General features: G+C 45.6%; 1 protein-coding gene across 1 annotated transcript in view; it reads right to left on the bottom strand.

The window, feature by feature from the left end:
* LOC144495886 (LIM and calponin homology domains-containing protein 1-like) overlaps nucleotides 1-27,180 on the bottom strand; it is a 355,764-nt gene that overhangs the window by 153,569 nt on the left and 175,015 nt on the right. Inside the window, 1 exon segment of the mRNA XM_078216622.1 lies at nucleotides 22,265-22,334. Coding sequence (XP_078072748.1) covers nucleotides 22,265-22,334 — 70 coding nt within the window.

Below are 27,180 nucleotides of genomic sequence, written 5' to 3'. Positions count from 1 at the left end.
TCCAGTCAGTCCATTTCCCTGCATTATCCCCATAGCCCAGTAAATTTATTTCCCTCAAGTGTCCATCCAATTTCCTTTGAAATGATTGATTATCTCTGTCTGAATCACCTTTGTAGATGAGTTCCAGGTCACTATAAATTTACAATCAGGAAACTACAAGTGACTTTATCCTGAGACCACTGCACTTTTACAAGATAACAACTGAGTATTCCACGGAATATAACACCACCTGGTCTCCTTAGAGCTGACTTTTTTTTGTATTTACTGCCCTGCACAGGTTTTTAACCTTAAGCCAGATTTATTGACCTTGATGCATTCAATCCCCATTCCTCGGCAACCCTGCCATATTTCTCATATATCTTGCAGTTGTTACTATCATATGTGGGCATGTGTCATGCGTGATGATCCATTTGTAATTTATAAAGGAAGCTATTTCTGAGTAACACTATCAATATGATGTCCCATGCTGGGAACGCTGGACAGGACATGGCAGTTGTTGCTTGTGTACATATTTTATTATGACATCATAAATATTTCAGTACTGGGGAAATTGGGTTATGTCAAGCTGTTCACGAATTACACTAACAGTTCAAACAGACGGACAACCTACCTTTGCAACATTTATGAAAATAAATTTATAGAAATGTTTATCAACCACAGAAATGTTGACTGAAAAACTTCTGAAGCACATCTTAAAACATGAAAGGTTTGGCCAGCAGGGACTCAATGGGCCGAATGTCCTTCTTCTGTGTTGGTATCACTCTATGGGGTGACCGGGTCCCCACCCCTTCTGGGGTGTGGGGGAGGGGGGATCGTTGTACTCTGATGGGTACAATGGTCTTGTAAAGGATGTAGCCTCCCTCGCTCTCCTTCACTGGTCACCAGCCTGAACAGTGAAAGATGGCGGGCTTCACACTTGGTGTGAGCCTCTCCCGCTCCAGGTTAAATCCCAGCAGTTATCAGGAATGGAGCCCATGGCATAGTGCCCAATCTGATGACCCATCCCCCTGTCTGCTAACCCACCCACGGAGGGCCCTAAAATCCAGCCCTAGGACTCTTTGACTCGTAAATCAGTACCATGTTGTCATTACTGATACAGACAGTTTTTCCACTATAATTGTGCACATGTTATTATTACACAGGTGGAGTGGAGCCATTTCAAGTCACAGAGCAGTAGTTAATATGTTGAACATCATAGTTTACCCACTGTAGGCGTTATTACACAGTTGGTATACATGGAATAAATAAAATTATAAATTAATAAAACTGAAATAAGAACCTCCTAAAATCCCTACATCTTTTCAGAGAGATGATCATTCCGCTGTGGCCTGACTAAGTCCTGATGTCTCAGAAGCAGCCAATAAAAATATCCAATTCAGTCATTTGGTTCAATCAGTTCTGTAACATTACTGGAGTAATGCCAGGGAAAAGTGTCTAGTCTACTGAACTGAACTTTCTCAAACACTAGTGCACTGATAAGGAATGTTTGGTCCGTCCCCTCTTTTGCATAAACACTGTTATAATTGAATTGTTTCAGCACAATCTTTCAACTGGTGCCCAAAAGAAAACAGAAGGCTTCAAACACAGCTTTGTATTGTAGGCATCACAAAGGGGCTGCACATGGAGATATTCAAGTCTGGTGTTTTTCTACTTATGGCTTAAAGAGGCTGTGTTTTACTGACATCATTGTCCAAGCTGAGAACTAAATCCTTTGTGTCCCTGTGGTTCTGGTTTAGCAATGAATGATCATATTGTGTGCGGCTGCAGCTAGGTGGAGCCCAATGTCTTCAGATAAACACCACACGGCTGCCAATGTCTGGCCGAGGCTGTAACTAAGGTTTGGCTCCCAGACACAAGAAGGAAAATAATGCCACTGCCAAGAAATTGCATTCCAGTACACTGTTTGACCCCCAACTGAAACACAAACCAACTTCTCCCTTTGTTTACTTTAAGGTGCTGATCCCCTTCATGCATAGCCGAACCTTTTTAAAAGTCCTGACTCTAAGGTTTACTCCACAATGAAATACACATCTTTATAAATCCACCGTCACCATGAGCTTATTTCCTGAAAAATAATTAAAAATATAATTAAATCTTTTTTCTTATGATTTGATTTCCACAATGGATTTCAATTGTACAGTTTGGCAATAAATATTGTCAATGTTAAGTTTGTCTATCCACTCTTGTAGCAGAGCAATTAGACCATTCAAAATAAACAGATTAATGCTGCCTTTAAAATAACACAGATTCAATTTTGATGCAAACTACATGCAGATGTTAGCACCACTAACAGCAATTTCTACCGCCAAGTCATTCCTGAAAGCAAATTACTCAATGTCTTATGAATTATAGCTCCTGGTCTCAATACAATCCTGACCATGATGTTCAATGTTGCGGAATAATACAATGCTACTTCAGGTCACATAGGGTTGCAGGGTATTACAAAGCAATAATAGACATGTATTCAGTGCGTGTGGTGGTCACATCACTGACTGTAGCCTGCATCATGAACTGTATGTTCTCGTCAATGGCATAACCATCACAATCACTAAAAACAACTCACAACTACATACAGGCTATTGGTTCCAGCCCTGGTAAGAACTGCAGATCATCTCAGTTAGCAGTTCAGTGAGTGCTATATTGTTCGAGCCGAGATCTTTCGGATAAGACTTTGGGCCCAATTTTACCATTAAGTTGCGCTCAGTTGCGAAAACTTGGTAATGTCGGGCGTGAGGCGAGTAGTGCAATCTGCACCTGCCTCCATGCCAGTTCCCCCTTTACCAAGGCCGGAAAATGGCCGCGATCAGGACTGTGCCCAAAAAGGGCACGATGGCCATTTAAATGCATTTGCATGCATTTAAATTGACTTAATGGGCTACACGGCCAACTTTACCGGCACTTTACCCTTTACCACCACCTTCGTCCATCCAGGTTCAGCACGAAACAGACATGCTCTACAAAAGTCCGATTTGGGCGCTCCAGCTAGTAAGGAGGCAGGTGCCGAGCGTCCGACGGCTCTCTGCTTGAGATCGGGTGTGGGGGGATGGGGGGGTCCGCTGCCACTCTGCCTGAGATCAGTGAGGGGAAAGGGGGGGTCTGCTGCCACTCTGCCTGTGATTAGTGAGGGGAAGGGGAGTCTGCTGCCACTCTGCCTGAGATCAGTGAGGGGGAAGGGGGTGGCTGCTGCCACTCTGCCTGAGATCAGTGAGGGAAAAGGGGGGGTCTGCTGCCACTCTGCCTGTGATCAGTGAGGGGAAGGGGAGTCTGCTGCCACTCTGCCTGTGATCAGTGAGGGGAAGGGGAGTCTGCTGCCACTCTGCCTGAGATCAGTGAGGGGAAGGGGGAGGAGCCTGTGATCGGTCTTGTTAGTGGAGGAGGTGGAGGATAAGGGGGTCAGTAATGTTGTGGGGGTGCGGCAATGTCTGTGGGGGTCAGGGGGAGGCATTATCCTGCCCTGGAGTGATGTGGTAGGGGAGCCGCATTCTATCATTTTTATTTCTGCGCATGCGCAGTTGGAGGCGCCGATCGGAGCTGCAGGATTTCGGGTGTGTTAAGCCCCGCCCACAGGCTTGTGCAGCACGATTCGGAATCGCTGATATTTTTGCAGGCAGAGTGCGTATGGGGGCGCTTGAGAACGGGTCTAAAAGTCGGATCTGAAACACTCCCAGTTTCAAACCCGCCCAGCACTTAGAATCAAAATGGTAAAATAGGGCCCTTTAAATCCAAATGCCTGTTCAATTGGGCAAAAAAGATCATTGTTTGAAGATCAGTGGATTTTCCACAGTTACTTGCCAATGCTCCTGCCTCAACTAATACTGTAAGGGGGAAAATACAAGGGGGGCACACTCTAAAATGGCAATACAAGAAAGCACACTCTAAAATGGCTGCCTGGCACATAAAGGGTTAACTGGGAAAGCCAAAAGAGCAGACACAGGCTCCTGCTGTTCAGAAAAAACGGGTCACCTGAAGAAGGGGCTTAGAGCCTCGAAAGCTTGTGTGGCTTTTGCTACCAAATAAACCTGTTGGACTTTAACCTGGTGTTGTTAAACTTCTTACTGTGTTTACCCCAGTCCAACGCCGGCATCTCCACATCAGAAAAAACCTAACAGACAAGCCATTTCCAAATCACAGACAGTGAGTCATAGCAAACAAACACCTCAGGAAGCCAAAGCCAAGGGTCAAGACATCTTTTAAGATAAGGAAACCCCAAAACAAAGAGCTTAGATTAATGTTAAAGGAAGGCGGGAAATATGAATGCGAGGGAACCGATTAGCACCTGAACGAGACGAAACTAGCCATTGATAGATACAGACATAAGGAGATGTACCCATTCATAAAATGCTAAATGTCTATACCTGTTTGTACTCTTGTAAACATGGGGAAATGTACCCATTCATAAAATGTTAAATACTTGTACTCACTTAAACAATGTGATAATGTTCGAATCACCGGTTTACCCATTGTGTAAAGGGTATAAAATTGAACCGCTCCCGGCATACAATTGAGAGAAGGTTTGCTACAGACCAAGTACCTTGTCTCCATGGAGCTCCATTTAATAAATCGTATTTTCTGAATCTCGAAATCTGACTACTAGTGGATTTTTCCCACAACAATACCAACAATAAAATTATCTAAATATTCATTCATTTGCTGTTCATGAGCTTACTGTGTGTAAACAGGCTGCGGCATTTCACAACACAACTCCAGTGAGTGGGATCCCATTAGTTTGAAAATGCTTTGGGACGTCTCACAATGTGATAAGTTCTTTCTTAAACAGTGATTGCAACTGTACGTCCTATTTCATGTGAGAAGGCTACAACTGCATACTGATACCCTATAGACAGCTATGCACAGTAATGTGGCAATTGCAGAAATTGCTAATGGTAGCCATGTTAGTATTCTCAGATGTTTCGGTTGGATTTGGAAACAACTATGGGGAATTAAAAGGGAATAAGCTATCACAGATTTTTTAAAGTTCATCCTCACAGATGGCTGACCTTCTGAGGAAGAGAAATGAGATTAAAAAAAAGAAATGAGCCCAAATCTCACCCATAATTTACAGGATGCATTCAGAATTTTTGCTATGACCAAGGAGACTGGAAGCCAAGCAGCTCCCCTTCCGTTTGGTTCATGCCTTTGTGTACGGTGAAGTGCAATAGGAAACAGAGTACAAAAATGTTTGAGCTTTGGCAGAGCTATAGAGTAACACCCTCTGATCTGTCCAAACATCAGAATTTAGTTTCAACACCCTCAAGGTATGTTTAACAAGAATCCTGACGTCTGCATGTGCTTTATTATATCACTGTTCTACATGGCTGTTTGAAGAAATCCCAAGTCCAGAAAGGATATTGTTACTCTCGAAGAAGCCACTTGTTATGTCTCCAGATTATGCACCATCAACATGCCTGCCACTGGTAATGTCCACTGTTTTGGGGAGACACGTGACATGGGAAACACACAGTGTTTTCACGTGTTGCTGGGAAAAGTGTTTTCCCATGCTGTTATTTACCTGAAGAAAGCATGAAAAGGAGTTCAGAAAGCAAGTACAGACTTGCATTTATATTGCAGGAGCTAAACAAGTGCTTTCACAACACACACTATTGGAGTAATAAGGTATTTAAGTTCAAGTTCTGATGATAATCAACAAATCAAAGTAAATTAATGATGGGGTTGATTTTTACAGTACTCCATTCTTGAACTGGTACATGATAGACAAAAGCATGCCAGGGAGATCACCAGATTGCAGAACTGAAGTGACGCCACCTGCCCATTTTGCCCACAATCATATCTTCAAATCTATGCACATTTACCTGGTAACAATTCAGCGAATCTAGGACCAGATCAGTCGGAAGTTAAGTGCAGATTTATTTTGCTACTGCAAGGCCACCTGCACCATAGGAACAGCAGTACAAGCAGTGATTAAGGTCACCTTGCACTCAACTTTTCATTTTTCACTTACTTTCAGACCATCATAGGGATTAACCACAAGATTAGCTAAAGTTCCAACCACAATCAAGTAACAGAAACATTCATCTGCATGTCCTGGACTTTCATTTCTTTCCTCAGTGAGTAACAGCAGCATCACAGTGCTGTTCCAAAGACACCTTGCACTGCAACCAATCTCTACAAATCCTCATACTCACTCTGCCTGCCAGGCTGGGACAAGATGGAGTGAATGAAAGCTGTCTCTCTGTGCATAGGCAATCTCAGTGATGTTTGGAATGCAGCAATATACTGAAAAGGGTGTGATGCTGCTTAGATCTCCAGCAGCAGGCTGCAAACAGCCAGATGTATAAAAATGAAGAACCATGGTCACCTTGACAGTCACAGGCAACATGGTCCTTGCCTTGTTTTGCAGTTGCAGTTGTGGCTGTAGTGGTTGTCCATTTTCACTCACAATCTCTTTAGTGAAGCAGAGGTACTGGTCCTAATGCCTTGGTCCTCGCTGAAGTTGAGGAAAGTGAATTTTTCCCTCATATTTCTCTGGATATGATTTCCTGCTGGGAATCCTCTTCCCTTCCTCCTCGTCCCCATTCCAGAAGATTGTCCTTACCTGCATGGCCTCTCTCCATTTCCCCAGTTTACTTAATTTCATAAGGAAGGGCTACCAGCCACACAACCTACTTCTGAAAAAAACATGCTTCAGCACATGCTTTTAAATCAGCAACAAATAGTACCCCCAAAAAAATACCTCTAGACGACTGAACCTCTAGACAGGTTTCTTTATGTACCTATTGGTACTTTATTCCCAATCAGAAATCCAATTTGGTTCCGAGTCCCTACATGAGAGACAAAACAGATCCAAGCTGACAAGACAGGACATACATTCCATCTTGGGCTCGATCAAATCAAACAAGATCCAAGCTGACAGGATATGAGCTTCATCTTAGCCAAAAAGGCCCAGATGGCTTTCAAGAAATTGCTTCAGGTGAAGCCTCAGTTTAACCTCATTGGCCAAGACAAGACGTGAAACCAAATATTACACCTGATCTTAGCCAGAAGGCCGAGAAGTGAATCTCTGGACAGGAATAGGAATGCTCCAGAAACACTAAATTTCACTAACAGCCAGTCTCATCCAGCAACTGACCTATGAATTGTTCATAGCACCTTTAAATTGCACTGGTGGTATGGGGCATGGTGGTCTCCTTTATACTGTTTAATGTCATGCTCAAGGCTAAGATAGGGCATAGACTGAAATGTGGCATTCAAAAATGATTGATGCCGAATTTTAACTCTCTGCATGCTGCCTGCAGTTAGTAGGTGTGAGCGCATCAGATGCCGTTTGACATACTTTCCAGCAGAAGTGTGTGTACAAATCTCAGAGATCATTATCAAGCATTAGAAAGTTGTGTAACTTCTAAAAACTGGCTCTACATATCTCTCCTATATGTTTACAGTTATCTAACTCGTCAAGTGGGCCCAGAAATGATAGAGTTGTACCCAGCCTATTAATGTTATATATAACATTAATATGCTGATATGTGACCAAATGCTAAAACAAAATCGATTTTTGCAACTTTTCTGAGTCCCAGCTGCACAAAGTTAAAATTCTGTAAACATGCTCCACACAGAATATTGGTGACAGCAGAGACGGGACCATCATGCTCACTTGCTCTGTAGTGTCCAAAGATATGTAGATTAGGATATGTAGCCATCGACTCAACTCTACCCAGCGGCTCCGAGGAAATGCACGATCGTGCTCTCAACCTCGGACCTGACGGCGACGGCGGCTCCGGGAGGTCCGCGGTGCTAATTCTGTGGGTTGGCAAAACACCCTCGTCAGCGATGTCCGGCCAGAACGGTATTTTGCTCTGCGTGTGGGAAGAAAGGGTACTATGCTAAAGTGTGCAGAGCTAAACCACCCTCGAAGCCAAGCAGTGCGGCGTGTGATTCTCCAGAATCTGTCTCCTTGTCTCCGGCTTCATCGAGATCTTCCACCACGTGCGATTCACGAGCGCCGCCATTCCTGAAGACGACGACGCAAGACACGTGCGACCTGCGGGTGCCGTCACTTTCAACGCCATCGACCACGTGCGATCCATGGGCGCAGCCATTTTGGTCGGCACCGACCGCAGACGACCAGCAGGGGTCATCATCATCAACCATCTCAGCTGCCTGCAGTTGCACTCAAGACTCAACGGTGGCATCAATCATCCTGGACCAGGCCAAGCCTCACAGACTCGACAAGTCCATGATGGGCATAGAGGTAATACATTGTCTGTTTGACAGCGGGAGCACGGAGAGTTTCATTCATCCTGACACCGTGAAACGGTGCGGTCTCCGAGTACAGACTGTCAGACAGACAATTTCTATGGCGTCGAGGTCCCGATCTGTTACCGTTCTTGGGAGCTGCGTGGTAAACCTAACGGTGCGGGGCACAGTTTATGAGAATTTCAGGCTCCTCATGTTACCGCACCTTTGCGCTCCGATACTCCTGGGACTAGACTTTATGGTGCACCTGAGGAGTGTGACCCTGCAATACGATGGGCCACTCCCTCCACTTTCAGTGGGAGAACAGCAGCCTCCAAATTGCCCAGTGCGCTCCACGTGCAGTCTCTCGACACTCAGAATCACCCCGCCATCTTTATTTGAGAATCTCGTGCCAGGCTGCAAGCCCATCGCAACTAAGAGCAGGTGTTACAGTGCTGAGGATTGGATCTTTATTCGATCTGAGGTTCAGCGGCTCCTCAGGGAAGGGATCATTCAACCTAGCACTAGCCCATGGAGAGCACAAGTCGTGGTGGTTAAAACTGGAGACAAGCCCCGGATGGTCATAGACTATAGTCAGACCATTAATAGATACACGCAGCTGGACGCGTACCCTCTCCCGCGCATATCTGACATGGTCAACCAGATTGCGCAGTACCGGGTGTTCTCCACCATTGACTTGAAGTCAGCTTATCACCAGCTCCCCATTCGCCCAGAGGACCGAAAATATACGGCCATTGAGGCGGATGGTCGTCTCTACCACTTCTTAAGGGTCCCCTTTGGCGTCACGAATGGGGTCTTGGTCTTCCAGTGTGCAATGGACCGAATGGTGGACCAAAACGGGCTACGGGCTACCTTCCCGTACCTGGACAACGTCACTATCTGCGACCATGACCAGCAGGACCACGATGCCAACCTCCTAAAGTTTTTACGCGCTGCATCTCGCCTGAATCTGACCTATAACAGGGAGAAGTGTGTATTTAGCAAGTGCCGCCTAGCAATCCTCGGATATGTGGTGGAAAACGGGGTCCTTGGCCCTGATCCAGACCGTATGCGTCCCCTCCTTGAACTTCCCCTATCCACTAGCATCAAAGCACTGAGAAGATGCTTAGGCTTCTTTTCGTATTACGCACAGTGGGTTCCCAATTATGCGGACAAAGCCCGTCCGCTCATAAAGTCTACCTCTTTTCCCCTGGCAGCAGAGGCTCGCTTAGCCTTTGAAGGGATAAAAGCTGACATCGCGAAAGCCACGATGCACGCTGTCGATGAGTCCATCCCCTTCCAGGTGGAGAGTGATGCATCTGATTTCGCCCTGGCCGCCACACTTAACCAGGCGGGCAGGCCCGTCGCCTTTTTCTCTTGCACCCTCCAAGGCCGTGAAATTCGGCATTCCTCTGTGGAAAAAGAGGCTCAGGCCATTGTGGAGGCCGTCTGGCATTGGCGCCATTACTTGGCTGGAAAACGATTCACCCTGCTCACGGACCAGCGGTCCGTGGCGTTCATTTTCAACAACACGTTAAGGGGTAAGATCAAAAATGATAAAATCTTGAGGTGGAGAATCGAACTCTCACCTACAACTATGATATCATGTACCGTCCGGGGAAGCTCAATGAGCCCTCAGATGCCCTGTCGCGTGGAACATGTGCCAGTGTGCAGGAGGACCGGCTACAGGCCCTCCACAATGATCTCTGCCATCCGGGGATCACTCGGCTCTTCCATTTTGTAAAGGCCCGGAATCTACCCTACTCAGTAGAGGATGTCAGGTCAATAACCCGAAGCTGCCAGGTATGTGCTGAATGCAAGCCGCACTTAGAAAGAATCATAGAAACCCTACAGTGCAGAAGGAGGCCATTCGGCCCATCGAGTCTGCACCAACCACAATCCCACCCAGGCCCCACCCCCACATATTTACCCACTAATCCCTCTAACCTACACATCTCAGGACTCTAAGGGACAATTTTTAACCTGGCCAATCAACCTAACCCGCACATCTTTGGACTGTGGGAGGAAACCGGAGCACCCGGAGGAAACCCACGCAGACACGAGGAGAATGTGCAAACTCCACACAGACAGTGACCCGAGCCGGGAATCGAACCCGGGACCCTGGAGCTGTGAAGCAGCAGTGCTAACCACTGTGCTACTGTGCCTCTGGGCGAATGGGGAGCTGGTGATAAGCTGACTTCAAGTCAATGGTGGAGAACACCCGGTACTGCGCAATCTGGTTGACCATGTCAGATATGCGCGGGAGAGGGTACGCGTCCAGCTGCGTGTATCTATTAATGGTCTGACTATAGTCTATGACCATCCGGGGCTTGTCTCCAGTTTTAACCACCACGACTTGTGCTCTCCATGGGCTACCGACCTGACAGGGCACACCTCATTAAAGCCACTCGCCCTTTTGAAAGACTGAGTGTGGATTTCAAGGGCCCCCTTCCTTCGACAGATCGGAATGTGTACTTCCTCAACGTGATTGACGAGTACTCCCGATTCCCTTTTGCCATTCCCTGTTCAGACATGACCGCTGCCACGGTTATCAAAGCATTGCGGGATCTTTTCACCCTGTTTGGTTACCCCAGCTATATCCACAGTGATAGGGGCTCGTCGTTTATGAGTGACAACTTGAGGCAATTCCTGCTCTCTAAAGGGATTGCCTCAAGTAGAACTACGAGTTACAACCCCAGGGGTAACGGGCAGGTCGAAAGAGAAAATGCTACAGTCTGGAAGGCTGTCTTACTGGCGTTGAGGTCTAAGGGTCTTCCAGTCTCCCGTTGGCAAGAGGTACTTTCTGATGCGCTCCATTCAATCCGGTCCCTCCTGTGTACGGCAACCAACGCTACCCCACATGAGCGGATGTTTACCTTCCCTAGGAAGTCTTCCTCTGGGACCTCACTGCCGTCTTGGTTGATGTACTCAGGACCTGTCCTCCTGCGGCGGCATGTTAGGACCCGCAAGTCCGACCCGTTGGTTGAACAGGTCCATCTCCTCCACACCAACCCTCAATATGCCTATGTAGCATATCCTGACGGGCGAGAGGACACGGTCTCTATTCGAGATCTGGCGCCTGTAGGGGACTTGGAAACCTCCGTCGCTCTCACACCCCTGGTTAGGGACCCCTTGCCCTTTATCTCCCCTCCTGACACGGCGCGGGCAGTATCGGGACCACCACTTAATCCTCTTACTCCCGTGTACAGCTTGCCTGAGTCCAGGAGATTGTCGCCACCTCGGGGTGTTCCTGAGTCCAGGAGATTGTCGCCACCTCGTGGTCCACCCGTCCGTGAAGAACTGCAGGAGTCACTGGACACCACCTTGGAGAGAGGGCCATCACGGTCACCAGAACCGGTGCTACCGCCAGTGTTGAGGAGGTCGCAGAGACGGTGCGGCCCTCCGATATGACTGAACTTGTGAATATATGGACAGTTCGTACTGTTTTTCTTTGCCCCACTGGCCTTTGTTTTAAAGCAGGGGTGAATGTGGTGAACCATAGATGGTTACCGCTATGGGTACTTGTACATATGTTACTGTTGTCACTGTTGGGGTTAGGGTTGGGGTGTTCTACCTGTTGGTATTGTTCTGTCGTACACTCCGGTTGGCTCCGCCTACCTGTAGGAGTATAAAGGTCACTGCACTGCCTGGTGACCCTTTAGTCTGGGATTGTATTGTTATGCAGTATGCTCCATTCTTGTTACTAATAAAAGCCTTTATTTCCCGGGTACGATCCAGCCTCCCGAGTGATTTAATCGCGCATCAATACTCTGTCACATAATCGGTGTAGACTCAATGGGCCAAATGGCCTCTTCTGCACTGTATGATTCTATTGAATGTTACGTATCAAGAATTCCAGAGGCTACTATCATCGCACTCACCAAACCAATTTTGGGCAAACAAAACGACAAGATTGTTGTCAAATGAGCTTTTAATCACCGCTTTGGGCGAAAACACTGAAACTGTGTATGATGGGTTCAGTCTAAGCAAGCAGTCAGAGAGGCAGGTGGAATTGGGGCCTAAGGTGTAAGCTTTCAGACAGATGTCAAGTATAGTGGCAATTGTTCTAATATAAGGTCATTGGCGCAAAACATTAATTCCCTTTCTCTCTCCATAGATGCTGACAAACCTGCTAAGTGGTTCCAGATTTTCTGTTTTGATTTCAGATTTCCAGTATTTTTCTTTTGCTTTGTGGCATTGGTGGAGCTAATTTTCAGACTGAGAAAGTGTTTGGTCATCCAGAACAACACGGTGCCAATTGTACAATCATTGATGTAAATATGAACCAAAACTCTGCAGACTATCCATATCAGATGGTGACCTCAGGCACTGAACAGGTCCCTTTTGAATGCCTTGACTGAACCAACCTCCACTACACTCTCAGGCAGTGCATTCCAAGTCCCAATCTTCGCTGTGTGGAAAAGTTTTCCCTCAAGTCATTTTAGCTTCTTTTTTGTCTTCATCTTAATCTCTATTTTTTTGTCACCCAGAGAGCACTGGATTTATTTGCCCTACCTTGTCCCTTTGTGGGAATATATCTTGACTGTTCCCAAACTATCACTTCTTTTAAGTAACCCATTGTTTAGTTATCATTTTTTCTGTCAACCTTTCTTTCCAATTTATTCCACCCAGATCCATTCTTACCCCATTGAAGCTGGCTTTCCCCTAGTGAATTATTCCTACTCTGGATTGTTCCGTGGTTTAAGGCCTTGAGACCAACAAAAATGGGATCTGTTTGAACAGAGCACTAAGTTCAAATGATGAGGCTGAATACAGGCTTCCTGCCTGTGTGATGCCCCCTTCCCCTTACTGGCAAAAATAGGATCTGCTAGAAGTGGGAGCGGGACTTCTGCATCTAGGTCACACCCATTATTTTTAAAGTTTTACAGACTCTTACCAACTCTGCAAAAATCCGACCTTTGGATGTCTCAATATCTAGCAGCAATTATCAAAAAGCAAAAATCAAAATACTCAATGGATGTTGACTGTACGATCTTGCGTTTCAGATTGCGTTTGCTGAGCAGCTTCTGCATTGCTAAGCCCTTCTGATGGTCACCTTTCTCTGTCACATGACAGCAACATATGCTGTTCAAGACAATTTCAGTGTCTCTAATGCTTAGAAAACTCTTCAGAAATACAATACTTTTGGTGCCATTCAAAAGTGGCACCAGATCAATAGATGTAATGAGAGATGAAGGAGAATGTGTCCCAGTTCATTGAACCTAGCAAAACAGAGAGAGAACATTTTGCATGTGTGTGGGGGTGGGGGTTTGGGCACAGGGACTCCTGTTGCGTTATGGTAACGCCAACAATGCAATGATATACTAAAACAAAAGATTCACAACACAATCAATTTCATTAGCTTATAGCAAAGAGCTTAGAACATAGAACATAGAACATAGAACATTACAGCGCAGAACAGGCCCTTCGGCCCACGATGTTGCACCGACCAGTTAAAAAAAAACTGTGACCCTCCAACCTAAACCAATTTCTTTTCGTCCATGAACCTATCTACGGATCTCTTAAACGCCCCCAAACTAGGCGCATTTACTACTGATGCTGGCAGGGCATTCCAATCCCTCACCACCCTCTGGGTAAAGAACCTACCCCTGACATCGGTTCTATAACTACCCCCCCTCAATTTAAAGCCATGCCCCCTCGTGCTGGATTTCTCCATCAGAGGAAAAAGGCTATCACTATCCACCCTATCTAAACCTCTAATCATCTTATATGTTTCAATAAGATCCCCTCTTAGCCGCCGCCTTTCCAGCGAAAACAATCCCAAATCCCTCAGCCTCTCCTCATAGGATCTCCCCTCCATACCAGGCAACATCCTGGTAAACCTCCTCTGCACCCTCTCCAAAGCCTCCACATCCTTCCTGTAATGTGGGGACCAGAACTGCACACAGTACTCCAAGTGCGGCCGCACCAGAGTTGTGTACAGTTGCAACATAACGCTACGACTCCTAAATTCAATCCCCCTACCAATAAACGCCAAGACACCATATGCCTTCTTAACAACCTTATCTACTTGATTCCCAACTTTCAGGGATCTATGCACACATACACCTAGATCCCTCTGCTCCTCCACACTATTCAAAGTCCTCCCGTTAGCCCTATACTCAACACATCTGTCATGATAACTGAGCGACAACCGAGTCTGTGGTTACCCATATTGCAAGCAGAGTATGGCACAGAGTATGCCCAATGCTTGCTATTACTTTACACTATTTAGAGCATGAGTGCATTCAGGAACACAAACAATGAACAGCAAAGTAGTTAGTGCATCAATGCTAGAAATCTCCTAAACCAGCAGTAGGCTTTACAGGATGTACGTATATTGATAGCAAAGGCAATGGATAGAAACATATGGGTTAAAACGTAAAGGGCACCGTAGCCCAATAAAATTGATTGCGAGGCAGGAAAATTAAAAATATTCCTATTCAATTGACAATGTAGGCTATACAACTTGCAATTGCAGATTTTCCCACCCACCCGAGCTGAAATTTTGCCGGAAACCCAATAATATGGTCAGCCCAACCCCAGTGAACGACATGGGTCAGAGTGGAGAGAGATGTCAGAAGCATGGAATGCAACACTGATTGGAAATTCCAAGCCAAATAGGAGAAGAAATAGTGTAACCAAGAAAAACAGCACGATTACAAGGATCACAAACACAGTCTGGGAACCAACCCTTGCAACGATTACCCTAAAAAGACAAGAACAGCGGTAGAGAGAACAAAGCGTTAGAAGAAGGACAAGTGGTGCTTTCAATCATGGTAAATCTGTTAACTTTCAGTAGATGCAAGACTGTTATTGTCTCGTTGAAATATGTAATCCTTTAAACATTCTCTGGGGGCTTAATGTTTCCTGTCTGCCTCTGCTCTCTCACAAAATAATAACAGTAACAAACTGCCTTCGTTGTTTAAGCCTGTAAGATCCTTTCTTTCCCAGGATCCTGTTGTAATTACTGAGTACTTACTGAGTGACCAACTCTGAAGGTTGGTCACCAAGACTTCCTGGTATTATAGTCTGCTTGGACTTTGTGTGTAAAAGGTCTGAAGAACCAACATTACTTGCGATTGATTTAGTGATAGAAACTGATACAACATTGTTTGGTTAACGATCTCACTTCCTCAGTCAGAAAGTAAAAAATAGAATCTTCAAATGGGTGTGCTGAGAACAAAATATTTATCTGAAAGCTCCATTTAAAGGTAAAGGTCATTGTAAATCTTGCACAATCTTAACACATTTATAATAATGTTTAAGTGCAATTAAGTAATCAGTTACATCAAGCCGATCCTGACTGCATCCAGCATTACAATTTCTGGATGACCTGAAATTCCAGAATTCCCTGAGTAAACCTCTCTGCTTTTTTACCTATCCATCTCTCTCTCTCCTGTTTCTTCGGCTGACAGCAATGTTTTTCTGTCTGATTACGCTCCTGTGAAACATCTTGGAATGTTTTATTACATTAAAGTTGTGGTGAACCACTTTCAACTGTAGCAAGTGTCAGTGTCTGCGCAACATGTATTTACTCCAATAGCAGACATGGTGGAACAGTAGCAGAGTTCTCACAGTCAACAGTGCAGGAGCTGCTGTTTTATGAAAATTCCCTGTGAAGTGTCTCTTAACCCGCAAACACTAATAAGTCAGAAAATCAGAAACAAGACAATGTGCGCAATTCTCCCAGCCCACTGCGCTGCTTGAGTAATGCAGCGGGCAGGGAAATCGCAGCAGGGGACCTTTTTTAAGTGTAATCAGCCTCATGCCAGAAATCAACATGAGGCTGATTACAATTTGGAAATTAACATTTCCATATCATTAGCGAGCCCGGGACATTATCGCTCAGGCTTGCTAATGTTTACCACCCCACTGGGAGAGGTTCCCACCAGCAGGGATCATGTATGGTCCCCATAAACAGGGACCAGGCATGATCTCCCCGCTGCTGGGGACAGAGGCCATTGAGGCTTGCCCTGGAGGTTGAGGGCAGGAGGGTGTTATCCCTTGGACAGTGCCAGTATGGCACCCTGGCACTGCCCATCAGGCACCGGGCAGTGCCAAAGAGATGGAGCCTGAGGAGAGCAGGACCGATCGGTGGTGTTTGGTGGTTGGGGACCCGCTGCGCACTCTGCATTAGGGATCGGTGGGGTTCGGAGGGAGGGGGTGATCAGGGTGGGCGCATGCACACTGCCCCCCGCCATTATCACTAGCGTCAATGAACCCTCCGATTGCCAGCCTCCGTGACTCCCAAGCCCCCTGATTGCTGGCCTCTGTGACCCCCCCGCTGTGATGCACAGGGTCCTGGGGATTCATTTTACTCAGCTCGCCCAAAAAACGGGCAGGAAAAATACCCATTTTCCCGCTCGTTAGGGACTTAGTTTCTTTTTTCGGAGAATCGCCCCTTCCCATATGTCATTATTCCAGGTCATGTTACATTAAAGACGCACGAGATATCATAGAAAATTACAGGAAGTGTACTTGATGTTCTCCAAAGTGGCTCTGCCCCATTCCAGGGATATATTTTTGGAAAATCAGTCAAGTACTGGGATAGGTTATAGCATGTTAAACTCTGAGAGCCCAGTATTGCCACCAGATTTGTAACTTTGTCCACTGATTTATTTTAGCTGGTTTCTGTGACATCCAGATGAAGGCATTGTGTTTGAACGGAAAGAAATGCATTTATAATAACACCATTTACAACCTCAAGTAATCCCCAAGTGCTCTACAATAACGTAGTTTATAAAGTTCTGACATAGAAAATTTGCATAGAACAAGACTCCAGAAATAGCAACAATAATGACCAGATAATCTGCTTCAGTGATATTGGTTGAGAAATACTGGACAGACAATCTGGGAGAACTCCCCTGCTCATCACTTGGGGTGGCATGGTGGCACAGTGGTTAGCACTGCTGCCTCACAGTGCCAGGGACCTGAGTTCAATTCCCGCTTGGATCACTGTCTGTGTGGAGATGGCACATTCTCCCTGTGTCTGCATGGGTTTCCTCTGGGTGCTCCGGTTTCCTCCCACAGTCCAAAAATGTGCAGGTTAGGTGGATTGGCCCTTAGTGTTGGGGGACTAACTAGGGTAAATGCATGGGGTTTTGGAGAGAGGGCCTGGATGGGATTGTGGTCAGTGCAGACTCAATGGGCCGAATGGCCTCATTCTGCACTGTAGGATTCTATGATCACCAAAATGATCCTTCACTTGAAGGCATTCAGGTCTTGCTTTTAAGGAAAGATATCTGAAACAATGGTTACTCCTAAATATATAAAGCGGCTCTCCTGTGAAGGTCATACTCTCAGTACAACACCAGCTGTGGGAGATTATGAGCCTCTTCTTCCTGAAAGCAACACAATTTGCTGACCTTTGACCCTCAGTGGCCTGTACTATATTAAAACTGTGTGATCTATGAATTAAAACAAGAGCTTCTCATGTTTGCGCTGCACTCGCCACATTCGTCAGGACAGCATCAAAAACAAAACACAAGAACCATCAGGAGACACTCTCAGCATGCTGCAAGTTTCTTACAGCTCTGGTTAAAAACAGGCACACCAAGACAAAATGCAGGTTACCATAACATCAAAAAAAAAATGACCGAAACAGGAAGGAAGCTGAATTGCTGAAGTAGTACCTCTGGCCCAGTAAGAGTAATGGTCATTTTAACTGGTTTATTAACAGACAATTTCAGCTGGATTCTCCTCTTTGGAGCAAAGTAATGAATGGATTGGAACCTCTTCCCCCTGCTACCCCCACCTCTGACTCCACCTGATCCCAACTCACTTCCCTGAGCCCTGATTTAAGGTGTGGAGATGCCGGCGTTGGACTGGGGTAAACACAGTAAGAAGTCTAACAACACCAGGTTAAAGTCCAACAGGTTTATTTGGTAGCAAGTATTACCAAAAAAAAGTATGACCAAAAATTACCAAAAATACCAAAAGTTTGCTACCAAATAAACCTGTTGGACTTTAACCTGGTGTTGTTAGACTTCTTACCCTGATTTAAGGGTCAGCTCTGCAGCTGCCCAGAGTCTCTCACTACATTTCACACCATGGTCCCGGGAAATTGCGGGAATTGGAACTGACAGGAATGCAATGCATGGCAAAGAGGTGGCCAATGACAGACTTGATGGGGGGAGGGCAAGAAAATTGAGGAAAGGATAGTGTGACAACAACAGGCCTCACCACCAAATTTTACCCCATTTTTCAGCACTTTTCCACCCCACTTCGGGCAAAAGCATGGAGGACAATCCAGCCCCCATGAACACTTGATCACTTTTACACTGTTTTATAGCACTGCCAGAATTCTCCCGTCACACCCACCACGGGAATTGTAGCGGGCAGGAGGCGGACCATGCAAAAGTCCATTGACCTTGGGTAGGATCTCTGGTTTTGAGGTGAGCGCGGCCGGAGAATCCCACCTCACATCTGGGATTAGTTACAACTTCACACTAAAGAAACCAAAGTCATTGGGTTTTGGTATGGAAGCAGGAAATGCTGGAAATACACAGCAGGTCTGGAAGCATCTGTAGAGAAAGAAACAGAATTAGTGTTACAGGGAAATGACTTTTCATCAGAATTGGAGAAAGTTAGAGAAGAAACAGATTTTAAGTAAATGCAAAGGTGGGGGGAAGGGATAGAGGGAAGTGTTGTGATAGCAGAGAGGGCTGGAGATCAGAATTCCAAGCTGAGGTTAAGATTAAGAGAAATTCAAGGAATTTAAGTTTGGGATGACACCTGAATGAAGGTGTTCTGCATAATAGTTTCCCAATCTGTGTTTGGTCTTCCCAGTGTAGAGGAAATATCCTTGATACCCATGAAGCAGTCTGCTCTACATTGGGAAAATTAAATCGTGATCGGGTGAGCACTTGAACAAACCATTCCATTTAGTCAGCAAGTGTGACCCAGATGGCGAAAATTTGCACCCGTGCCGGCTGGGGCAAGAAAGCAGTGTGCAGCTCTCCAGCTGCACAGCTGAGTTTTCTCTCCAGATCCTCTGGCATTCTGTGCACAGAATCTTCGAGGGCATGGTTTTTGCCACCACACTGGTGGGGTGAGGCCCTGATCTGCACTGAAAAAATACTCTTCCCCAACCCCCCCCACCTATGGATGCAGGGAATACCCCCACCACAAACACTGGGGCAAACTGCTCACAAGGATAAGGGCAACACCACCAAATGCACCAGGGCCACCCCTCCCTCCTCCACAGATAAGGATGACACTTCGCCACCCCACAAGGACCAGAGAAACTTCCCCCCCATAATGGTTAATGTCAACCCCCCCCACCACAAGCACTGGGCCTGCCACACCCCAACAGCTAAGGGGAACTCCCCAAATGGAGCTTCCTAGAGGCATTACCAGGTTGGCACTGCCTGGGTGCTGGGGACAGTGTCAGGGCTCGACTGCTTCTTGTTTTGCAAAAGCAGTTGTAAACCTCGCCGAGGTGTTGCCAGGGGAATTCTTAATGTGGGGAAAACAAATGCGGGGAAGCCCTTTAGAACAAAGAATAAAGAACAGTACAGCACAGGAACAGGCCCTTCGGCTCTTCAATCACGTTGTCCAATCTAGACCAACCACCTTTATCCCTCTCCTCCCATCAGTTCATATGTCTATCCAGATAAGTCTTAAATGTCGCTAACATGTCTGCCTCAACCACCTCACTTGGCCGTGCATTCCAGGCCACCACCACCCTGTGTAACAGACGTCCCCCGCACATCTCTACTGAACCTTTCCCCCCTTACCTTGAACTTGTGTCCCCTTGTAATTGTCATTTCTGCCCTGGGAAAAAAACTTCCAACTATCTACACCCCTCATAATTTGATAAACTTCGATCGGATCGCCTGACATTACACCACCCCCCACCGCCCCCCCCCCCCCCCCCCCCCCCCCGCCCCCCAGCCTCCACCACCACACACACACACATACACACACACACCTCCCTCCCCACACAAACACACCCACACACATACACACACACCTCGTACACACCCACCCTACACACACACCAGACTGAATGGACTCCATCATATGTGCAGGGCTGAGGATAGCCTGTGGCAACTCTGCCAACTGCTCCTACACATCTGTGATGTGCTAACAAGGCTCTGAATCTAATCCCAAGCACATATCCATTGATGTGCTCACCAGGTCCTGAATTTAATTGCAAGCGCATACTCACAGATGTTTCTGTGCTGATGGAGGGTGCAGGAGAAATGATGTGAGGATGCCCTAAGGAGTTCTCCTTCTCAGACCACAGGCCCCCAGTCCTGGAGACTGCTTGATATAACTTCACACCTCTCTTCCCAAACGTGTCTAATGTGGTGGACACTTAAGCTCAATGTCTCCTCATTCTCTTGCGTTGTCACTACTTTAATACCATCAGCAGTTCTGAGGCTGCCTTGTGAGAAGTCTCACAACACTAGGTTAAAGTCCAACAGGTTTATTTGGTAGCACAAGCCACAAGCTTTCGGAACACTGCTCCTTCATCAGGTAAAGGATTCTTCAAGGCTACTATATGAACAAGTTAGCACTTTACAGATGGCACTGGCACTCTTCCATTCACCTGATGAAGGAGCAGCGCTCCGAAAGCTTGTGGCTTGTGCTATCAAATAAATCTATTGGACTTTAACCTGATGTTGTGAGACTTCTTACTGTGCTTACCCCAGTCCAACGCCGGCATCTCCACATCATGGCTGCCTTGTGAGCCAGCCAATTCCAGGGCCTCCTCATCTGCAGCTGTCTGAGCAAAGTTGTCTGCAATGCCTCCCCCAGCCTAGGCCCTCCCTTTATTGTTGATAGTCCATTTCTCCTGATTGTTCCCCACGAAGTCCAGCACAAGACTAAAGGAAGTGCCAGCCCTTTGGCCCAGTGTGGGGACTCCCAAATGTTTGCTCCTGAGGGGCATAGTGGGAGTAAGCAAAGACAGATAGCCGGCTTTTGTCAAGATGCTGCCAAGCATCAGAACTGATCTGCTGATGCCACAGCCCTTTGGCAGCTACATGAAATTTAACCCTTTAATACCCAGTACAAAAGGATGTGAAAATGGCTAGCAATCTTAGCCAGCATGGTCATTCTCTCACTTTGCAGCGCATCAACCCACGTTGCCACATGCAAGGCCCAAAGAGTAAAGTGGTATGGGGAACTCGTCCTGCCAGTGTGAAGGAAGCTATTTTCCCATTTGTACCACTGTAGGGGGAGGCAGTTTGAAGACAAAGGATTCTTCAAGGCTACAATATGAACAAGTTAACACTTTACAGATGGCACTGGCACCTTTCCATCAGGTAAGGCTAATATCAGTGCCTTATTGCCTGCACTTATCCACAGGATGGGCCCTGTACGTCTAGGCCATTAATTAATCAGCTGCTGCACAATTGCGGTTAGCCAGCCACATTTCAATCATAGGGCAATGGCCCCCACTTCTGATGCCGTTATCGAGGCCCATGTCATCTACATGAAATTTAACCCTTTAATACCCAGCTACAGAAGGATGTGAAAATGGCTAGCAATCTCAGCCACCGAGGCCAAGGCACTGAAATGGAGAAAGTGATGGGGAACTATAGAAATTACCCCAGAGCTCACAAAGATGACAGTTAGTTCCCCCATCGCTTTCTCCACGGCAATGTCTCAGTCAATTAGAGTCAACCTGTCAACCAATCAGCAGCCTTTTCTGCTCTGGTATAAACTGTCCGATGGTTTAAAATTTGGTATTCTTGTGTTTTTCCTGGTGAGTGCAAGAAACAAACCTTTGGCAACTTGTCACTTATCTCAGTAATAACCAAAACACCACCAGTTCGTACAAATTTTGTCATTATTCAAGTGTTTACTTGAAAGGAATTTCCTGACATGAAATAGTGACAAAGCAGATTTGAACCCACTGAACCAAAGAGGTTACTGAGCATGTCACAATTGAAAAGAAAGTCTTGCATTTATATCATGCTTTTCCTGACCAGGATGGATTTCCTTAAGTAATAAGATTCAGTTTTCTGCAAATAAAGGTAATTCATAATGCAAGATGTTTTATGAAGTTCTAAGAGGAAAGGAGCTACTTAGGCAAAGAAAATAATAACTCAAAACTCACCAATCCTGCAATGGGAGTCGGCAGCCGATTGATCTTCTTCACGGCCCCAGGCTTTATAGCATTTAATAATCTGGGAGTAAAAAGCAAAACAAAACAATAAGAAACCCCCAGATTTATACAAGCTGAAATACTTCAACTGAAGTCAATCAAAACAGGTTTACGTGAAGTCACATGGAGAGACACTCATCACCAAAACATACTGGTGGCAATAGATTATCTATCCCTGCTGGAAATTAATAATTCGAACTGGTGACAATGTCTAAGAGATTTTTTACCTCCTTAAATACTTACCCCAGAAAATTAAGGTCACACTAAATGAATAAAGCACCTGTGCACAGCTCTTAACAAATCACCAGCTCCACCTGCCTTATGTAAATACATCTGACAATTCATCTTATTTTACTGTAAAGGAGACTTCAAAAATTTTCATTTGAACTATTGCCTCAGAGAGACAAGAATCCAGAATCTAGTAAAACACAGACTGTCCCCCCCGTGTGGTAAAAGTAAGAATAACTGCAATGAGATAGGATGGTACCCTGCCCTTAAGAACATAAGAACATAAGAAATAGGAGCAGGAGTAGGCCATCTAGCCCCTCGAGCCTGCCCCGCCATTCAATAAGATCATGGCTGATCTGACGTGGATCAGTACCACTTACCCGCCTGATCCCCATAACCCTTAATTCCCTTACCGATCAGGAATCCATCCATCCGCGCTTTAAACATATTCAGCGAGGTAGCCTCCACCACCTCAGTGGGCAGAGAATTCCAGAGATTCACCACCCTCTGGGAGAAGAAGTTCCTCCTCAACTCTGTCTTAAACCGACCCCCCTTTATTTTGAGGCTGTGTCCTCTAGTTTTAACTTCCTTACTAAGTGGAAAGAATCTCTCCGCCTCCACCCTATCCAGCCCCCGCATTATCATATAAGTCTCCATAAGATCCCCCCTCATCCTTCTAAACTCCAACGAGTACAAACCCAATCTCCTCAGCCTCTCCTCATAATCCAAACCCCTCATCTCCGGTATCAACCTGGTGAACCTTCTCTGCACTCCCTCCAATGCCAATATATCCTTCCTCATATAAGGGGACCAATACTGCACACAGTATTCCAGCTGCGGCCTCACCAATGCCCAGGTGCATCAAGACATCCCTGCTTTTATATTCTATCCCCCTCGCGATATAGGCCAACATCCCATTTGCCTTCTTGATCACCTGTTGTACCTGCAGACTGGGCTTTTGCGTCTCATGCACAAGGACCCCCAGGTCCCTTTGCACAGTAGCATGTTTTAATTTGTTTCCATTGAGATAGTAATCCCATTTGTTATTATTTCCTCCAAAGTGTATAACCTCGCATTTATCAACGTTATACTCCATTTGCCATATCCTCGCCCACTCACTCAGCCTGTCCAAATCTCTCTGCAGATCTTCTCCGTCCTCCACATGATTCACTTTTCCACTTATCTTTGTGTCGTCTGCAAACTTCGTTACCCTACACTCCGTCCCCTCCTCCAGATCATCTATATAAATGGTAAATAGTTGCGGCCCGAGTACCGATCCCTGCGGCACGCCACTAGTTACCTTCCTCCAACCGGAAAAACACCCATTTATTCCGACTCTTTGCTTCCTGTCGGATAGCCAGTCCCCAATCCACTTTAACACACTACCCCCAACTCCGTGTGCCCTAATCTTCTTCAGCAGCCTTTTATGGGGCACCTTATCAACTTCGTGACCAATGGTCCCAGTAGTAAAATGTTCTTCACACAAAGTTAACATTGTGTTGCTGCATTGTTAACTAATCCGTGGCACAGTGCTCTCGGCCTTTTGGCTCAGAGCAAGTGTGGGATCAAGCCCAAGATGGGTGTAATGCCTTATCTTGTCAGCTTGGACCTTGTCAGTCTCACTTGTGGGGACCATGAATTGGATTCATTTTGAATGTGGTTTTTGGAGCAAGCAAGGAGATGGATTCGGGCTTGCCCTGTTCACTCTGCACATTGGTTTTATAACTTTAAAGATGGAGAAAAAATAAATAAATCTCTTCTCCCCAAATGGCACTCTGTAACCAGTTAAGGGGGATTTTGGCGGCCGATTCTTAGTATTATGTTAACTTATGGAAATGATTACATGAAAAGAGCATTTTATAAATAGCTACAGTTTTGCAACAGTGTTGGCACACACTAATCATGGACTGGTAGCTGTTGATCTCAGATATTTTTCCATTGAGCTAAACTAATCTTCTTCCTATCTCTCAGCTGCTTCAGAGCCTGCATAATTTATTAATTTATGGCAAGCAAACATCATTATCTGATGGAGTTGCAAACACCTTCTAGAGTGCACCATGGGGTGCTTTGTTGACTCAGGTTTTGGCAGTCGTATGAGTTTATATTGGCTCTTCACATTGCTGTGGAATGTGGAGAGAAAGCAAAATGCTGTCCATGTGGATTCAAACTCTGCACTCTGCTTCCTGACCATTGGTTGTTTGTAAGGGTTGCATACTGATTGGAAAAAGCAATGGAATAGTCAGTTCTACCTTAGTCTGAATAGCTGCACAGTGAGCTATGAGAAATAACGCTTGACTTTCAGGATTTAGCTTTATGGTGAGTTTTGCACCAACTGCTTTTATTCTGGAACCATTGTACATCAGCACTGAAACAATGTATTCCAGATGATCTTTTTATTACTGCACGGTATCCGGGCCCACACACATCATTTAACTTCAAACTGAGATTCTGACATTAAATTAGTAACCAAGAAACCACTACAAAGTAGAATTAAAATTTCAAATGTTTTGTAACTTGAAACAATGCATTAATATATAACATATTGCACCAATGTTGTTTGCAACCTACTTCAATTCATCACAAATATATTTTACATAGAACATAGAACATAGAACAGTACAGCACAGAACAGGCCCTTCGGCCCACGATGTTGTGCCGAGCTTTATCTGAAACCAAGATCAAGCTATCCCACTCCCTATCATCCTGGTGTGCTCCATGTGCCTATCCAATAACCGCTTAAATGTTCCTAAAGTGTCTGACTCCACTATCACTGCAGGCAGTCCATTCCACACCCCAACCACTCTCTGCGTAAAGAACCTACCTCTGATATCCTTCCTGTATCTCCCACCACGAACCCTATAGTTATGCCCCCTTGTAATAGCTCCATCCACCCGAGGAAATAGTCTTTGAACGTTCACTCTATCTATCCCCTTCATCATTTTATAAACCTCTATTAAGTCTCCCCTCAGCCTCCTCCGCTCCAGAGAGAACAGCCCTAGCTCCCTCAACCTTTCCTCATAAGACCTACCCTCCAAACCAGGCAGCATCCTGGTAAATCTCCTCTGCACTCTTTCCAGCGCTTCCACATCCTTCTTATAGTGAGGTGACCAGAACTGCACACAATATTCCAAATGTGGTCTCACCAAGGTCCTGTACAGTTGCAGCATAACCCCACGGCTCTTAAATTCCAACCCCCTGTTAATAAAAGCTAACACACTTTTTATATTATAAAATATTATTTTATATTATATTAATATTGTCAGTCTTAGAGGGCACAGATGAGATATACAGTCGCACAACTATTTCTGTAAAAAAGAATTCTGCTCTGTAATGGTGAAATGATAGCTTATGTAAATGATGCTGTAACAAACACATTGCCTGGAACAAGTAGCTCTGTTTTTAAAAGCTTAATTTAAAACATATTTTTCATTTGTTTGTTAGTTCCAGTGTTCACAGCCATTTTTCCACTTGTTTTTTCGGGTTTATTGGGATGCAAGCCATGTACTTTCTAGATCAGCTCACCTATAAATTCTTCAGGTCAAGTAACAAAAATAAAGAGAGACAACATGAAGATGGAATGCGTCCTCTTAGTTTAATACCCTTCACTGTAACTGATAATCAGCATAGGACATAAAGGAGTGGGGGTACAAGACTGACTGTAGAATCAAAACTGCACTGGTACAACCCAAATGACACGCTATCTCACTGCGATTATAGTCACTATCTCTCTGTATCCCTTTCAACTTCTCCACTATCTTTTGGATATTCTGTCCTGCTCTGCAGTCCATCTCTATGGCATTGCTTTCCTGGGTCCACCCATTCTTGTTCCAACAAGGATATAAATCTCCTCCAGTATTTTTGCTCTAAAAAGGACAGCCGCCCTATTGTTTCGTTCAGTCATTTCTAATGCACCCCGGCCCCGGGGGGTGGGGGGGGGGGGGGGGGGGGCAGACAGGTAGGAGCTCCCAGACAAATAAGAAGATCCCAAACCAGGAATGAGGGAGAAAATCATAATGCAGTCTGAGGTAAAGAACAAGGGCAGAGATCAGAAATAGATCTTGCTGAATAAAATGGAGAAGAGGAACCAAGCAATTGGGTCCAAGTTAAAGTTGGGGAGCTGACCTAAAACAAAGCCAGAAAATCCCACCAAAGGTTGATGACTGCTATCTGTGGGCCCATGGAGCAATAGCGTTCTGCTTGGCATAGCCGAACATCTATAAGTGAAGCTTGAGCTACACTGTGATCCAGGGGAAAGGAACGTTGGAAGGTGAGACTGAAATCTTGGAGGTGAATCTTGGTAGAAACCGTCCAAGTGGAAGTGACATTTGGAGAGAATTCCAAGGCAGGTTCTTAGAGTGTGGAGATGGCTGCCCTTTTGAGAAAAGCAGAGTTTCGGTGAGGCTAGCTGGCTGATGGTGTGACATACATCGGGGGGTGGGAAGGTGGTGGTTGTGTGGTTGGGTTGATGAGAAATCCATGGAATCTGCTTTGGTGATATCTATCCCTCCATTTGAGGTGTGTTGTGTCCAACCACAGTTCCCCCATTAGTTACACGTACCGCACACTGACATATCAGAGTTTAAGATAGGTATTTTAAAATATGTATCTTTTACAAATATGTGTGTATCTGTAAAGGTATA

This window comes from Mustelus asterias, chromosome 1, assembly GCF_964213995.1.
Source record: "Mustelus asterias chromosome 1, sMusAst1.hap1.1, whole genome shotgun sequence".
Lineage (NCBI taxonomy): Eukaryota > Metazoa > Chordata > Chondrichthyes > Carcharhiniformes > Triakidae > Mustelus > Mustelus asterias.
Note: the sequence above shows the minus strand (reverse complement) of the source record. Positions and strands in the feature narration are given on the sequence as shown.